Source organism: Zosterops lateralis (genome assembly GCF_965231275.1).
Source record: "Zosterops lateralis genome assembly, chromosome: 4".
NCBI lineage: Eukaryota > Metazoa > Chordata > Aves > Passeriformes > Zosteropidae > Zosterops > Zosterops lateralis.
Window position 1 is genome coordinate 17,345,320 of NC_139765.1, and position 17,335 is coordinate 17,362,654.

Below are 17,335 nucleotides of genomic sequence, written 5' to 3' on the forward strand. Positions count from 1 at the left end.
TGCAACCTCTTTCAAATATGAATAACAACTCTGATGTGCTAATGAAAATGTTTTTGCTGTTGGTGATAGTTACCAGGCTTTTGTCCTGCTTCTCCCCAGCCTCGTGTGCTTGATGTTACTGTTGAGACTTTTATTGCCCTTCAGCTATGCACTGACAGCAGCTATGGGCTGACATGCAGAGAGAGAAAAGCAGCAGAGCCTTAAAATCCAGTTGGTGAACACTTGTTATCAATTAAATCAATCTCCTTTTAACAATGGAGGGGAGAAAAATAATTCACTTTACCTCCTACAGTTGCACTCATTCAACATTTTAATTCCCAAAGCAGTTCTTACCATCTCTCTCTCTTGTTGGTTGCCATGAGTGCCAAGAGCAGTGCTTCCCATGCAGGGCGTATCAATGTGAGCATCAGTGGGTGGGGCTGAAGGAAATTGCTGAGTTCCTTGCTGGAGTTGGGTAGATAAACATGCTAGTATTAATTCTGTGCTATCCCAGCTACATTTCTGTGTCTGGAAAAGGGTCATCATCTAAAAACTCATCTTTGCCTTCTGGATGTTAAAACATACCTGACAGTACAGAGTCTTGCAAGAGGCATCCACTTTGATGATGTGGTACTGTGGATTTATTTACATAAATGCACTGATGTATGTAAATGAGAGTGCACACATTTCTGCAGTGTTACCTCCGTGTGTGTACACATCCACCAACAGGTTCCTAGCCAGAAGCTCCCCTTCGACTTCACCTGCCAAATGCTGCTGACCAAACAGAGTGGGAAGGGGACCAGCCTGCCATGCAGAAACCTTCATTCCCTCTTGTGGCATCTTCTGGAGGAGGGAGCCTCTTGACAGCAAGTAGGAACTCTTGGGCTGGTTTTCTTTGCAGTTCAGGGAGCTGTTCATCCTTGAGAGAGAGGGAAAGTGGGCCAGGAGGCAGAGAAACTGGTATGGAAACACTTGGTGCTACAACTTGTCTGGTCTGGCTCTTGCAGAGCTTGCAAGTGATATATCTTAGGGCATTGCTTACAGCATGGAAATGGGGAATGCTGATTTGTGGCATCAGTAAGGGTCATGAAATCATGGTTATGTATCCTTAGTATTCAAACACAGGCTAGATGGAGAAGAGAAAACAATGTAAGCAGCTTATCTGTATCCCTGTATTTTTGAGGGAACAGAATTGGTTCATAGCCTCACTGGAATGGGTAGAAAAGAAAAGAAAAAAAGCAAGGCTGTTCTTTCACCTCACTATACTTTAGAAATTAAGCCCTAATGCTGTAAGGGAGACTCAGGTTTCTTCCTAGTTTTCCCACATACCTTCCTGCTGGGTTTTTATATATCTTAAATCAATGGTGTCTGGGGTTGTTTAAATTCAGTTAAATTGCACTCTCCATGCAGTAAAAAATTGTGTTCTTACAGACCTTTATGTGTGTGTGTCAATGTATTTGCCTTGAAAATGCCTCTCAGTGTGGACTGCAGGTGGCCTTGGATACCATCTGTGATTTATTTCTGGGAAGAATTAAAATACCAGCACCATTTGTTAGCCTCTTTTTACAGTGAGTAAAAAATGTGCAGTGCTGCTTCGCTATGACTGCTGTAGCTGCTTTTGCACCCAAAACCAGGACTGCCTTTCTGACATTCTGATATTGCTTAGGTCAGGCTTTTGGAGCAAGCCTGAAATGTCTCCATAGAGATTTCATGTAGTAATACTCTGTGTTAGTGGATGTTCTGGGCTGGAGGTAGATCATGTCCAGGCAGTTGGGAATATCTTTGTGTGGTGTTCTGATTCAGACTTTGACAGTAGGCTTAAGGAGTATTGTGTAGGTATGTGGTGGCTTTCCTGAAGCTGGATGGAATTGTTGAGTATTTGTAGAGGTGTCTTGTCTCTCTGCCTCGGCTAGCCCTGACACCTCGACAGTAAAGGGTACGGCTTGGTAGCAGGAGGAACCTTACTGATCTCTTGGGTTCTTGTTTGCCTGAGGGAGTCAAGCGACAGCAGCAGGAAAGAAAGAGGGAGTCTGCTCAGGGTTAACTACTGGCTTTATTCATCCCCTAGTATCTGCCTCAGCAGACACGCTTCAGCAGAAGTGACCCCTTGGCAGAAGCAGCGGGAAAAAAGAGTGGGAAATCCCCCCCAAGTAACATCTTTTATTGGGGGGAGGAACTCAGGAATGGGTTTAACTGAGGACAAATCAGGGATCATGGAGGTATGGCTCTGCAGGTAAATGACACATATTATAACAAATCAATAACTCAGGTGGGGAGACAGCTGAAGTCTTGTCCAATCACTTGGGGTCCTTACTGGAACTTTCCAGACTTTTGGGAGAGACCCCAAAGTGACAGACAAGACCCACGGGCTGTATAACTTATGATTGACATATAACTGGGGTTGGGGTAAAACCAAGAAGGTTAAACATGGGTGACATGGGGCAAACCATTACAAGTTACAAAAAACAATATAAAACAAGGAACAAATACATACATAAAACTGATAAAACCAAAACCACACCACTACAAGTATTTTAATGGTAACTGATGGCTGAAAGGGCTGCCTTATAATTTGAATCAGAGACTTATGGCCTTTACAACATGTTGCATGTGATGGTGGCCAAATTACTTCAGCCAGTGTAATTTATTTTTGAATCTGTTCTCTATTAAGTGATAATCCCTGCCTGTTTTGAGGGCTGCTCCAGCTCTGCTCAATTTTTCTGCTTTTAGTGACAAAATAGCAATCAGTCAATGCACAGCCTTTTATTTACTTGAAAACAGAACTGGTATAAGTGCAACCATGAGCCCTGATGCAGAGACTGTATGTGTACATTTAGAGCCACAGAAACTGGTTGTGCCTGCTGGGATAGACAGACGGATGTGTCAGCCCTGGACAATGATGGTTACAGGTGGGGTCCCTTCCTACACCATGATGTCTTCTTGTGGGTGCAGGTCCTTCAATGCTGCCCTTCAGGGACTTGGTTGTTTTTCAAATAGCCTTCCTCAGACACTACATCAAAGCTCTTGGGGACTGATGAAAAAAATCTGGGTCATGAAAAGTGCTCCCCTAATGAAAACTGTTTTCTTATTGGGACAAGGCATCTATTTTGATTTTTCTGTGGGGTATGCAGAGAGAAACTTATAGCTGTACTTTGCACATGTTCAAGTCTGCCTTTCAATTTTGGCTAATGATAACCTCAGATCCAAGGGTTAGTTACTTATTCCCACAGCCACTGCTTTTTTCTTAGCCTGCTGTCCTTGTTTTTATGAAAACTGCACAGTATGGGACTGTACAGCTTCCCCTGGCAACTGGGAGCCTCGGGAGATGACAGGCATGATTTCACCCCCATCTGCTTCGGTGAGAGCATGTTATTATTTTATCCTGTCCTGTCACAATTGATTGAAGGGCTCACCTGATGGTCTCTTGTTTGCTGTGGGATCTCTCAAGATTCTGTGGGCTCTGTGGAGGTGCCTGCATTGTTCACAGTGTCTATAAGTCAGGCATGTTGTGAATGATTAATCTTTTGTTGGGCTTTGGGAGTGTTGAGTTTCCTGGGATTTTCAGGACTTGCGTGGATTCGTGCATAAATTCCTTATGTGAGAGAATAAGCAGACAGCCCTGTTTGATAACCTCATGTTGCCTCAACACTTCAGGGAACATGAGAGTTTAGCAGGAAAGATTTTATTTATTTATTTATATTTAGCTGTGTTATTGTTTGACTTAAAATCCTGTTTTTTCTCTACAACTCTAACTCTCAGGCTTCTATCTCTGCCCAAGTTTGAAAATCTAATGAAAATTTGAAACTTGTAATACTGTTTAGTGTGCTACTAGTTTGCTATTTGAATGGCATGCTTTTGGATATTGATGTAGGTTGGGGGTATTTTTTCTTTAATGGATGTCAAGCTCAAAGAATTCACAAGGCTTTTGTCAATATACAAATTAAATCATACCAAGTCAGCCTCTGGAGATCCCAGGTTAGATCAAGATCCTGCTGTAGACACTGCTGATCAGGCATGACCCTGCACTGATTTCTTGAGCAGGACCTTGCTCAGGAGCTGAGCTGGCCCATGCCACAGTGATTGAGGACCCACAGCCCTGCTCAGGGATGCTCTTTGAGCCTCCAGCACCAGACTGGGATGGGATGGGGTCACTTCCTGTCTTATTCCTGGCACTGTGTCAGGACTCCTTGGCAGCTGAGTGTGTGGAAATGGGCGCAATGTAATGCCCAGCTCCGGGCTGTGCTGTGTGCAGCCAGGAGTTTCACTGCTTTGTCACGCTTTCACTGAAGAAGATTATGCCTGAGGCTTTCAAAGGAACCTAAAAGCATTAGATCTCTCACTTGCCTGACTTCCAACAGGATTTCCAGGTGCTTTTTTAAATACAAAAAATACCAGCCTGCCACAAACTTTCTGCCAAGCTGAAGGGTGTTACCTTTGAGGAAATATTGATGCAACTACTAGAACTCTTCAAGAGAAGACCAGCTGCTGCTTGATATTGCAGGATCAGCTCTCTTTCCTTGAAAGAAATTCAAATGTTGCAAATAGAAAATCTTTTTGAGGAAGACAGAGGATCTGCCATCCACATCTTCACATCATGTAGAGCAGCTCTTGAAACAAGGTGCCACGCCATCCTGAGGCCATGACCTGAGTTGTTGCCAGTGCAGAATTGTTCCCAGAAGAATGACTGGTCTCAGAATTACATCAAATCATGTTTTAATTCAACCTGATAAAGAGTTTTATTGAGAACTTACATAAATATATGAAAATGAGTGTGATGTAATATTAAAATTGGAAAATTGGCTTGAAATAGTATACTGGAGTAAATATAAAATGGGCGATATTAAAACTTGGCACAGATAGAAACATTTTTCATATAACATTCTTACTTTTGTTGGCAAAACAATGCCAATAATTACAGTATATATTGAAATAGTAAAACGTGCCTTAAAAGCAAGTTGTCATGCTGCTAGCAAGTAATTGAGCCTGGATAAATAAGGCCTCTGAGTCTGTGTGCTTAATGTGGCTGTAGGGAGCCCCATGGATGCTGAGCTTTGTGGTAGGTTTGGACAGGCACCAGGAGAGCCAAGAGTAGCTGTCAGGGAAGTGTCCTCTTGTAGGGAGGAGGAATGGTGAGAAGTCTGGCCCAGGGCTCTTCAGGCTCTCCTCTCCTCTTGCCACAGAGGGGTAACAGCCTATATCATCAGGGCAGCACAGGAAGATGACTTGTCACAGCTGCCTCAATAGTGATGTGGTCCCTGTGAGTGCTAAGTTTAAATGCATTATTTAATCAAAAGATGTATTCACAAAAAACAGGTACACCAGATCTCTCCAACTCAATCATTTATTTTAATTATTTTTCACTTATTATTTTTATTTATAGAAGAAATTAATATGCTTGGACCCCCCTTTGAATATTATGCAAGATGATGCAGGCAGGTTTCTTTCTGCTGCTGCTGCCATGGCATGGCTGTTGAGTTAATTATGACCAGGGTTGCTTACAAGTTTTATAATGGGTATAAGAACTCATGTTCTAAGTCACTGGGAATGTGCTTTCAACAGTCTTTTTGTCAACCCTTGCAGAGTGATGAAGGGCTAGGGCATCAGGAAGAGTCACCCTCATGTGACATCTCTGAACTGTCCCAGCTCTCAGAAGTGTCTCTGGGCTGCTTTCAATAATCTCTTTTATTGTGCAGTGGTTGTGGGGGGCTGCCCAGACCCCTGATAGACGACATTGCAGCCTTTTCCATGCTACCCATGGTAGTTTTCCAGGCTAATTGCATGTTAGTCTGGCCCCATCCCTTGCAGCAATGGCTGTACAAAAGCCCCTAATGCTCTTAAGGGCAAGTGGGTAATAGTCACACTAATGCCTTCCCCACCCTGAATACTCCTGGCACCAGACCAGGGGCTGTTTAAAGGCAGGATTGTGAGCAGAGCTTGCCAGTTGTTTAAATGGTCTTTTTCGATCTGAATTAAAAGAATTAAAATTCTTGGTAGATCACAGGTTGCAGTCATAACAACAAATTTCCTCCCTTTCTCTTTTTTTGTGTAATTGTCTTGTAATTCAGATATGGAGCCAAACAAAGTCCTTCATTTATTTTTTTTTTTAAAGCCCTCATCTTGCAGATAATAGTGGCATTAAAATGAAAAAGCAGAATAAATGGTCATCAGTTTTGATGATTGTATATGTTTTATACCTGGTATCATCTTGGGAAGCTGGAAATCTCCTGACTGTGCAAGTCAGTAGGGCTTTTGTTCAGTGGTATTAGAGGGAATTTTGCTAACCTAAAAGAAGTGGGAATAATTATTAACACGAGTTCTTGTGCAGTCTAAACCTGTAATAGTTAAAGGGAAGATTGCTGAAATTTATTCTGACTATTGCAGATACAGCATTGGAGGAATCATTTGAATTATTCATTCTACAACAAGGAAACATTCCACTTGTCTTCTCTTTAGAAATGAAATCTACATCTGCTTTAAAATATACTTTTATGGGTTGCTTTCCCATAATTTTGGTATTTCAAGACTTCTATTATAATTATCCTTGAATGTAGATTTTTACAGAAAATTACTCTGATTTCTAAAGGAAAGGATAAACTGATTTCTTACATGAACTGCTGCTTGTAGAGTAAGTTTAATGAAATTCAGCTTTCTTTCATAAATAATGCAGCACTTGCATTTGATTAGGTGAAGCCTAGAGGAATTTCTACCTAATCAGATGCATAGCAAGAAGGATGTTGCCTGCAGACTGTTACTATTATCAGTGCTGGTGGCAAGGAAAATACAGCTCTATATATGTCCAGATAGAAAGCTTTGGTTTTTAAGAGAAGTTGCAAAACAAGCTAGGTATGTTCTAACAATTGATCTCTTGCATCTCAGTGTCTTCAGAGTGATGGTTTATAAAACAAAGTCTGGATTCACAGTATTGTTGATACTGAGGCATGAAGAGACTCCAGGTTAATTGGAGACCTCCTTGTCTCAATAATGTGTTTCTAACCCTTCTAAGAAATAAATACATTCTACATATGAATGAAGAACGGGGAAGACACGATGTTTGTCTTAGAGAACTTGCAATCAAAATCAGTTAAAGCTGAATATCAGGATTCATTGAGACAAATTCCAGAAGTCTTGATAAACAGCACAAATCTCCTGATAACTTCAAAATAGGAGAACTACATGTGTCTCCCTTCATTACAATAACAAATCACCTACAGCAAAAGCAAACAAGTTTGGTGTATCTGCAAGTCTTGCAGAACCATTTTGAAAGTTCTTGAGTAAATGTTGCTTCATTTGGTTACTTGTGGTCAAGTGTTATGCTCCTACATAAATCCTGCCACAAGACTGTTCTGCTGTGTATTTATTCCCAGGGACCCGTTATTAACAGCAGTGGGTGTACCTGAACAGAGGGTAATTTAAATAGGGCAGCTAGTCCTTTATTTAACATCCATATTAATAAATAAAATAATTATCTAGTCCACATTCTCTAGCCTTGAGGTCAACTGGCATAAATTGACCTGAAATATTCAGCAAATATTTGTATCCTCTGAGAGACAGTGGCCAAGTCCAAGTTGGCTTTTGAGATCAAACCCTGATCTGGGCTTAGGCCTTGACCACTCCTGGGAACTGTTTGAGGGTGGTTGGAAAGCAGCATAAACTGAAAGAGGGCAGGTTTAGATGGGATATTAGGAAGAAATTCTTTACTGTGAGAATGTTGAGGCACTGGAGCACATTGTTTATAGAAGCTGTGGATGCCCCATTCCTGGAAGTATCCAAGGCTATGTTGGATGGGGCTTTGAATAATCTGGTCGAGTAGAAGGTCGCCCTGCCCATAGTGGATGGGCATTGGAACAGATAGTCTTTAAGTTCCTTTACATCCCAAAACATTCTATGATTAAATGATTCTGTAACAGCATGGATGGTCATGGGCTCAGACTCTGGCTCTGGTTGCTTTACCAGAGGTCGTGCTCTCTTAGGCTTGGTTGTTCTGCTGAACTTAGTTGAGTGGCAGCTTGCTCTACCCCCTTAATAAAGTCATATTCCAAATAAAATATATGGTAAGAAATAAAAGAGCTGAACCCTAGTGGCAAAGCCCAACACCACTGCCTTGTCTTGCGGTGGTCAAAATTTCTCATAACTTTTGTTCAGATGTGTAAAAGTGCAGATGTACTAAGTTCTTCAGGCCAGATGCTAAGCAGGTTTAAGCTGACAATTTGTGCTTGCTGAGGTTCTGGAAAAGGGCAACGAGATGTAATGAATAAATGTAGAAGACAAGAAATAGAGCCCAGGATACATGGGAGATGTGTTTGCATCCGTGATTTGCTGTTGGGAGGTTTTAACACTGAGCACAGAATTTATGGAGCTGCTGGTCAGAGCTGTGCAAGTTAAAGGTGAAATCAGTTCCCTTTTTTAATCTTGAATTTTCGTCTGCTCCAAATTGGTGCAAGAAAATCTCTTGGGCCTAAAATGCCATAGGAGCACTAAAGGCCAAGAACAGAATTAAGTTTTAAAAGTTTGAGAGAAAAGCCATCAGGTTTAGGGCAGTAAAATGTTAATCTGTTTCTGACTTTCCCAAGAGTTGTCTGAAATCCTTTTGCCCACTCATAATTCAAGTGACTTCATGTCAAATACTAGAGCTGTTTTATGTGTGAGTGCTGACAGAAGTAGTGTGCACTTTTATTGTAGCCATCTGGTAAAAAAAGGCTCAAAAATATAACTTCCAGACCTTTTTATTGGTCCAAAACAATGTCAACATTTCTTGGAGGAAATGGGAAACGAATCTGAGCCCGTGGTCATTTGCCCTAAGGTGTTTGCTCAAAATTCTGGTCAGGGTATCACACAGAGCTGCATCCCAAGTGCTGAAGAGCAAGCAAGCTTGGCCCTTTCCATTCCTCCCCTATTGTTGCTCTGGAAAGCATTTCTACCAGCCTACTTCACCTGGGGAGACTTAGACTAGATGACAAATGGATTTGAGGGCCAAGGTCAAGAGTCCACAGTACACCCTCATCATCATCTTTTCTTTTGCTGGTGCTTCTCCAAGCACAGGATGCCTCTCTCACCCTGAGCTGCATCAGGCTCACTAGGGAGCTTCAGAGATGGAAAGTAATGCTATTTCTATGTTAACTGTAGTTCTCACCACAAATTTCCTACTCTTTGCTAGTCTGTGACAGGTTCAGTTAGGAGTGTCTCTTCACCAGTCACTTGAGCAGTGAATGCAGGTGGTGGGGGTGAGTGTGGACACAGGGCAGTACGCCTGAGGGCTTGCAACAGATGTGGTGACCTCTAAGAGACAGGATGTTGGCATTCTGTAGTCATTATTTGCTATGAGTGATTGTCACTACATTTATCTTTTGTTATTAGAACAGGCCAGTTTTTAAAAAACACATTGCTGCATCCCTGAACAATTTGTCCTCAAGTATGTGGCTTTGCAGTCCTTGTTTGCTAGATGAAAAAAAGGACTTTGGGCTTTTCTCTTACTTAATGGTAGGACACATCCTGGTTTTGTTAGTGGTGCATGCCCATTTCTCCCAGAGTTCCTTGAATGTTTCCAGCTTCACCTCCAATTAAGACCTTGCCAAAATCATTTATGAGCTGAGGAGTGAAAATGTGACTGATACAAATTTTGCAGCAGTGTATAAAATACTAAGTTATTCATGGTACTTAAGCACAGAAAATCCTAGGGCTGAACTGACATGGTGAAAAACTCCAGGCAAAAAAAAACCCCAAACAAAAACAACATGGAAAGTCTTGGACTAAAAACAATTGCAAACTTTAGTCAGGCTATACTATGGAGTCTTAATCCCTTCTATCTTTAAATACCCCTTCTCATGCTGTACCCTATGCTTTCATAGCCAACTACTTTTACTGTCATTATCCACATCACTTTCCCGTGGTCAGGGACCTAAGGCAAAGAACTGTCAGATGACTCGTCCTCAGAGCTTTAGACCTTCTCACACAGCTGGTCTCCAGGGACCTCTGTGGGCATCTGTCAAAAATTTATTTCCTTATCATAATGACCCTCAGTTTTCACCTACGTATTACACAGAGGGTCCTGGATACTTATATTAAGCCTGGGATCACTTCTACTTCTGGAGTTTTCTGGGAAAATCCTGCAGACTAAAATATTAATGTAGGAGCACAACTTTGACAATTTAAACTGCTGAATGGACCATGACCCACTGCTTAATTTGTGGATAATTTTAACAGAGATTCATTGGGCCCAAAAATGTAGTCTTGTAATTGAAACAGGCAGATGTGAAGATCAACACAGATGAAAGGAGAACTGTACTGAACCAACTGCTACAAGAAGCTTAGAGAATTCATACTGTTAAGCAGTCTGGTTCCAGATTCTTTTATTATTTTGCTTGGTCCTGAAAGCATTGTTTAGCAGTCGATTTCAGGTTTCCTTTTGTGCTTTATTATCAGTTTTATTATGAAAAAAAATATTTCAAAAACCCAGCAAATAATTTTAAAAAGTGATGTGTTGGATTCTGTGTATATCAAAACATATTTCTGTTGGAAACATTTTTTGACAAGGCAATTCTTGCTTGTTGCAAAAGCATTTTGAATAAAAACATTCAGGCTGCTTTAGTCACTATGACTTTTGCTTGAAGGGTAAGATAGGTTTTGAAAGCTGTTCAGCATTCCATTTTGCCCTAGAGATATATAGGAACTATAGGAGAAGATCTGATTTACAATCTTTTTGAGAGTTGAAAAGGGTCTTCAGGATCCCATCTGACCTTCAGCAAATGAAGGGAAAACGGGGTTTTGGCTGACATTCTTCCATTTATTGAGTGCAAGACAGCATTGGTGGCAGGCTCAGTGGCATCAGCTTTATTTGTCAATTAATGAGCACCTGTAACTTGATATTTCATTTTTGCCAGGCTGTACCCTCGTCACGCAAGTGCCCTCAACAACTTGGGGACATTGACCAAAGACGTGGTGGAGGCGAAGAGCTACTACAGACAGGCCCTGCAGCTCAACCCTCAGCACAGTCGAGCTCTCTTCAACCTCGGCAACCTGCTCAAGTAAGTTGAATCCAGGCCTGGCACCAAGAAAATTCCCATTGTCCCTACACACATCACCAAAGTATTTTTTTTCTGCCAGCTGGTGAAGAAATGGTGTCATCTCTTAGTGCCATCCCAAAGTGTCAGCACAAAGGTGAGGCTTACTTTGGGTATCCCTGTGCTGTCTGCCACATCACCCCAGGCGTTCACAAGTGTGCTGCAGTTGTAGGAAATTCATTTGTTCCAAAACAGGCATCAGAAATGAGTTGCCTAAACTCAGCTACTCACCTGAGATCCCCATCCTGGTGGAGATGTGTAAACATTTCCAGCAGAGGAAGCTCTATTGTTCAAAGGTAGGCATCAGATTCTGAGCTAATAAATAACACAGATCCAAAAAATGCCTCTCTTCAAGATCCCACTTCTCCTTATTAGCTGTATGGGAAGTTATTGTATAATGTAGGCATAAGAATCACAGAATCACAGAATCACAGAATGTGTAGGTTGGAAGAGACCTTCAAGATCATCGAGTCCAACCCAGCCTTAACACCTCAACTAGGTCATGGTATCAAGTGCCACATCCAGTTTCCTTTTAAACACATCCAGGGATGGTGACTCCACCACCTCCCCAGGCAGACTATTCCAATATTTAATCACTCTTTCTGTGAAAAACTTCTTCCTAATATCCAACCTGTATTTCCCCTGACGAAGCTTAAGACTGTGTCCTCTTGTTCTGTCAGTTGCTGCATGGAGAAAGAGACCAACCCCCAGCTGTCTGCAACTACCCTTCAGGAAGTTGTAGAGAGTGATAGGGTCACCTCTGAGTCTCCTTTTCTCTAGGCTAAACAACCCAAGCTCTCTCAGACATTCTTCATATGGCTTGTTTTCCAGTCCCTTCACCAGCTTTGTTGCCCTTCTCTGGACACGTTCAAGCATCTCAACGTCCTTCCTAAACTGAGGGGCCCAGAACTGGACACAATACTCAAGGTGCGGCCTGACCAGTGCCGAGTACAGGGGAAGAATGACCTCCCTGCTCCTGCTGGCCACACCATTCCTGATACAGGCTGATCTTATGCTGAGATGCTCAGAGCAGCAGAGGGTTCATTGCAGAGCAGGTAGATCTGGATTTGAGGGGAAGGCTGGTTTACATCCCTGGACTGTTAAAAGGAAGTTGATGAGCTCATTATTTCACTCATTGTTATTTAGAGTGTCAGCCTTTAGCAAGGAGAATAGCAGACAATCACAATCATGCAAGTTATTTTGATGCACCACATCTAAAGACTAAACTTAGATCTGCACAAGAAGCCTGTATGATAAGATCTGCAAAGGGTTCAATTAAAAAAGGTAAAATATCTCTGTTTAGCACCAGTCGAAAGGTCCTTGGTTTTGTGAGGATATTGTGATATATTTGCTGAGCGAACTGCATAAACTACAGCAGTAAAATACAATTTTGCTGACATGAACTGCCCTTATTTTGATGATAATAAGTCTTGGTAAATCTTTTAGAGCAGACTGGGCTTTGTGCTGGTTAAACCATGATAGGCTTAGTGTGGGACTGGTTTTAAAGTGGCACTGTGTCATTAAGACTTGGTCTTTCTGGTATTGAAATGTAACTTCGAGTGTGGATTTGTATAAAGGATGTTAAGTGGGCTGCTGAAGTTCTACCTGGTCTGTTCAGAAGGAGAGAAATTATCAGAATAATATTACAAGTAAACCGAGTGGTTTGAAGTTAGAATATAGGAAATTAGTAATCTTAAATAGAAAGTAGGTAAGTGCTTTACTGGAAATACAAGGAAGGAAAATGGTACAGTCTTATTACAAGAGAAAAGTCTTTGTATTATTCATCAAATTTGGTTTATTGAAATTAATTTTAGGTGGCAATGGTGTTTAAAAATACATATTGTCTTTTAAATAAATTATGTGTGCTTTAGTTATTATTCTCTCTTATATTTTGGAGGGTTTTTTTAATATAAAATATTAATACAAAAGGATCTAAGTCAAAAGAAGCACCAGGACATTCCATGTCAATTATGCTTAAATCTGGCCTGTCAAAGGGCTTTTATGACCCAGCAGATAGATAAACACTGGATTTGTTGCACTGGAAAAGCACAAAGGAGACATGTGGGGAAAATTTTTTAGAACTGCTGTTTGTTTTCTCTGCAATAAATATTGTGTGTCCTGTTGGATTGTATGTGCTCTGCATCCTTCTGTGGTGCCACATTTTGCAGTATGTTAAATGTGTGATGCTTGTGCTAAACTTGTCAAAAGAAACCACTCAGGATCCTCTTGCCCTTTTCCCACATCCATTTGCTCCCATTTTCTAAACTTTCTTTAGGCTTCCAAAACAACATAGTGCATCAGGACACAGCAGTAGTATTAATTATGTTGGAAGCTGAGTGCCCTCACCTCTCTGTTTAGCTTTAAAAAACCTGCTAAAAAATAGATAGAGTTCACAGTACACAGTGATACAGTTTACAGGATATGTAAAGCAGATGCTGCGTGGGCAGATCCTATATGAATGCCTCCCCTAAAATGGGATCCCAAACCCTTTGGCCAGAACCTTTTCTAGATGATCCAGCAGCTTAGCAAAGAACATCAGCCATGCTGGAGCATGAGGTAACTTGTAAGATGACCAGACAGGTACAAGACACTTCACATTTCCCCTTCATACAATGATGTCTTTATTTATATTTTCTACCCGCGTCTACAATTATCCTTTCATATATATATAAATGTGTATATATATGGCAGCCAGTATTCTGCAGACAATAAATGCTAGTATAATATGGGTAATAAATTAAATAAAATGTAAATCTGCAGAATATTACAGACAGATACTACTTTCTGGCTGTGCTATGAGAGATTATGAAGGGTGTTTTGATTTTTAAGCATGTCAGAGAGAAGATAAATGGTAAAGCAATGAAAGCATTTTCTGTCCTCTTTACAAAAGCTTCAGAACATGGGACAGATCAGGAAGAAACAGATCTGCAACACTTAGAGGTATGTCCAGTAACAGCACTGCTTGGACTGGGACATGGAATGAAATTGCCTGGCATGGGTAATTCTCAATTGAATTCTGCTGAATTCCTTGTACCCATCCCTGCTCATTGTGTACAAATATGATGGTAGATACTAGATTTCATCTCCTCTGGAGTACTAAGAGAAGAGAAGTCCAGGATTTTCGAAGGATGGGTTTGTCATTCCCATGTGGGAATCTGCCTTTCATTATTCCATGCAAATAAACTATTTAAGCATCCATTGATTTGGATTTAAATTTGAGTAAAAACTGTTTTGAGGACACTTGGGTAGATTTTTTAAGTTGTTTTCTGTGGAAGTTGTAGATGAAAAATGATGTTTCCATTTTCTCTTTGCACATAAAGAAGACAACTATGTGCCAGAAGATGAATGTTCTCAGGAAGTATTGCAGAGTAATGGCTGAATAAGCTTCTGGTTTTGTTTATATATTCTAAAATAGAGTTGTATGTCATAAATTTCATGCTTAATATATTGGAGAGCAGATAATTAAACAATGCTGACAGACTTCTTACTTAAAACAGACCCAAAAGATGGCCTACCTAACAGTAAGAAATCTGCTTTCATAGTCTGTGACACAGAGCAGCCTGATGCTGCTTTCTTGTGTTTTGAGTATTTGACTTCTCTGTATAAATTCAGGTTTGCTGAAATACAGATAAATATCATTCAGAATACCTCACAAATTTATTATGCCTGGGTAGTTCTGTAAAGAGACAAGAAATAATATATTATGAATATTTGAAATAAATATCAATCTCAGCTTTCTGTTACAGGAAGAAAGGATAAGAATTTCTTATTTATGGTACCATATCAGTCCACACCTAAAGCACTGCAATTCCCAGTATGCCGTTCCTTATGAAAAAAAGCCTTGGAACTCTCAGGTGCTTTGAGAATGTTATGGCTTCATTTTCAAGGGGAAAAAGGAAATGCCTAGAAACAATCTCCACTGAATCTTGAGTTTACTCAAAGGACTAATTTTCTTTTGGACATAGAGTAACATACAATGTGTCCCGAGCATTGTTTGGCGTTTGATTTAGTCCCAGTTGAGCAAATCCATCTATTCAGAAGAGGAAGGACTGTATGCACTCTCTGATACTGGCTTTGGGATCTGAGTGTGCTGACACAGGCTTGTGGAACTGTCTGGAGATGCTGAAAAACATCAGATAGAAATTACATGTATTGAGATTTAAGACCTTTTAGCTAGTGAAACGTTCCCTCCTTTCATTCAGAAGCAAACTGAGTGGTGGTGTTCAGTGATACTGCAGCTGGCATTCTGAATGGTCTCTGCAGAGTACTCTGTGTCCCATGAAGTGGTGCAGTTATCCCTCAGTATCACATGCACATTAGAGACTGTGGTTAAAAACTCCCACAGACTCTGGCAGTCTAATTTTTTGCAGTAGATTGAAAAAATAACTTGGGTTATTATTATAATATACATTAGAGTCTCTAGAGATCATTTGGAGATCAAGTTAGCTGCTCAGAGCAAGTCTGATTGGATCAGATTGTTCAAGTCTGTGTCCAGCTGAATCTTGGATCTTTCCAAGGACAGAGATGCCACAATCTCTGTGTGCAACCTATTCCAGTGTTTGACCACCCTTGTGGTGAAAAATATTTTTCCTTATATCTAATCAGGATGTCTCATGTTCCTACTCTGGCACCTGTTGCCTCTTGTCCTGTCATTGTGCACCTCTATAAGAGTTTGGCTCTGGCTTTTCTGTATCCTTGTAAAAATTTGTTCAGAACAGTTGTGGAGCCTTTGTTGAGTTCTGTTTTTCTGGCTTTTAATAGAGTCTAAATAACTTCACATAATAAAATAGGAAAGTTACCAAGTCCTTTAGAGCACTAATTCCCAGGTTGCTCTCTGTTGCATGTGAAATTTGCTCCACTTCTAACAGCCCTGTGCATTACCAGACTTTGGCAGTGTGGTTTAATCTGGTGCTTCTCCAGCTGCAGGGCACTTGCAAAAATATGGAAGAGATGCCCTTGGTGGAAAGAGCTGATCCTTGTTTTCATCTTGAGAGGCAAGGCTGTGAGCTCGGGTGGGAGAGGGAGTCAAGAGAGGGCATTATAAAACAGGATAATTTGGGTAAGAATTGGAATAAGTGGTCACAGATTGCTCCTGTCAGTTGAATTTGTTCTTCCCTCTGTCACAGTGAAGATGTACATTACCTAACTATTCCTGCTCCAGATCCCCAGTTTATGGTAAATCAGTGTATTGGACCATTCTTTCAATGCTTTGTGCTCTCCCAAATTACAGGAGATTTATATAAGAGATGGCCTTGATCCTGCAAAGTGTTGGCCTTGAGCCAGGAAAGCACTTCAACCAGTAATTAATTTTCAACTTGCAACTTGTGTACATAAAAATTAAGTACACGTTTAAGGGCTTGGCCAGAGCACTAGGTATCTTGCAGGCCTAAGCCCTCTGAGCAACTACTGGATCTGCTTTTTTAAATGTAATTCAGTCTGTCACATAAAAAGGTGCCATAACCTTTCCCTCTTTACCCCCACTTTCAGGAGACAAACATTGTTCTTGGATCAAATGGAGAAAAAAAAAGGCTGTTTTGAAACAAAACAGTAATTAATAGGGCTGCCCTATGTTCAGAGTGAATGCTTGTGGTTAATGGGAACTTTTACTGCTGCTGAGTGGATCACTTAATCCTTTTATTTCTGTAGCGGGCATTTCCTACATTTTCTGCCAAACATCAATACCTTTATTAAGCAGTCATCTGGCTTTAATTTCTAAAAATGTGTCATGAAACTCCAGCCAAGGGATCCCAAAGTTTTATAAATTGACAAGCTAGCTAGGCTTTAATTAGTGTAGGAGAAAAGTGGTTCTTTATTTGTTTTTGCTTCATTCATGTAATTTATATGGAATACCACTGGAAGAAGAAAAGGACTAGCACAACTGGTTTTACTTAGCTTAGTGCACAGGCAAAATATTCTTCCAATTACACAACTAAAAAGGGAAAAAATCTGCAAAGCTACATATATTATCAGCTGAAATTTGCAACTTATAAAGAAGATCTAGTTACTTGACCATGCCACTCAGATGAAATCTAAGGCCAAAGCACAAAGGTGTTCATGTATTTTCTGTTTCCCCAGAGCCCTTTGTTTCTTTTTCTGAGCCCTGCTATTCGTATTCTTTGTACACCCAGCATAAGGAAAATGTTGTTTCAGCCCAGCTAAACATCCTTAGATGTTTGTTCAGGAAACCTTCTCATTTTTCAAAGGAAAGAAATACAGATACTGGAGAAATTGTAGCTCAAATAAATAAACATACCAAGATTTTTTTTAGGGAAACCTTTTCCATTTTCTATAGCAATAAA

At 40.6% G+C, this 17,335-nt stretch overlaps 1 protein-coding gene across 2 annotated transcripts in view; it reads left to right on the top strand.

The window, feature by feature from the left end:
* The window catches only part of TMTC1 (transmembrane O-mannosyltransferase targeting cadherins 1), a gene marked incomplete at its 5' end in the record, with an annotated part of 153,432 nt that overhangs the window by 117,062 nt on the left and 19,035 nt on the right, over positions 1-17,335 (top strand). For both annotated transcript variants that reach the window (XM_083858670.1, XM_083858671.1), the window contains one exon: positions 10,857-11,000. In XM_083858670.1, the coding sequence (XP_083714796.1) occupies positions 10,857-11,000 (144 nt within the window). The remainder of the gene's footprint in view (positions 1-10,856; positions 11,001-17,335) is intronic.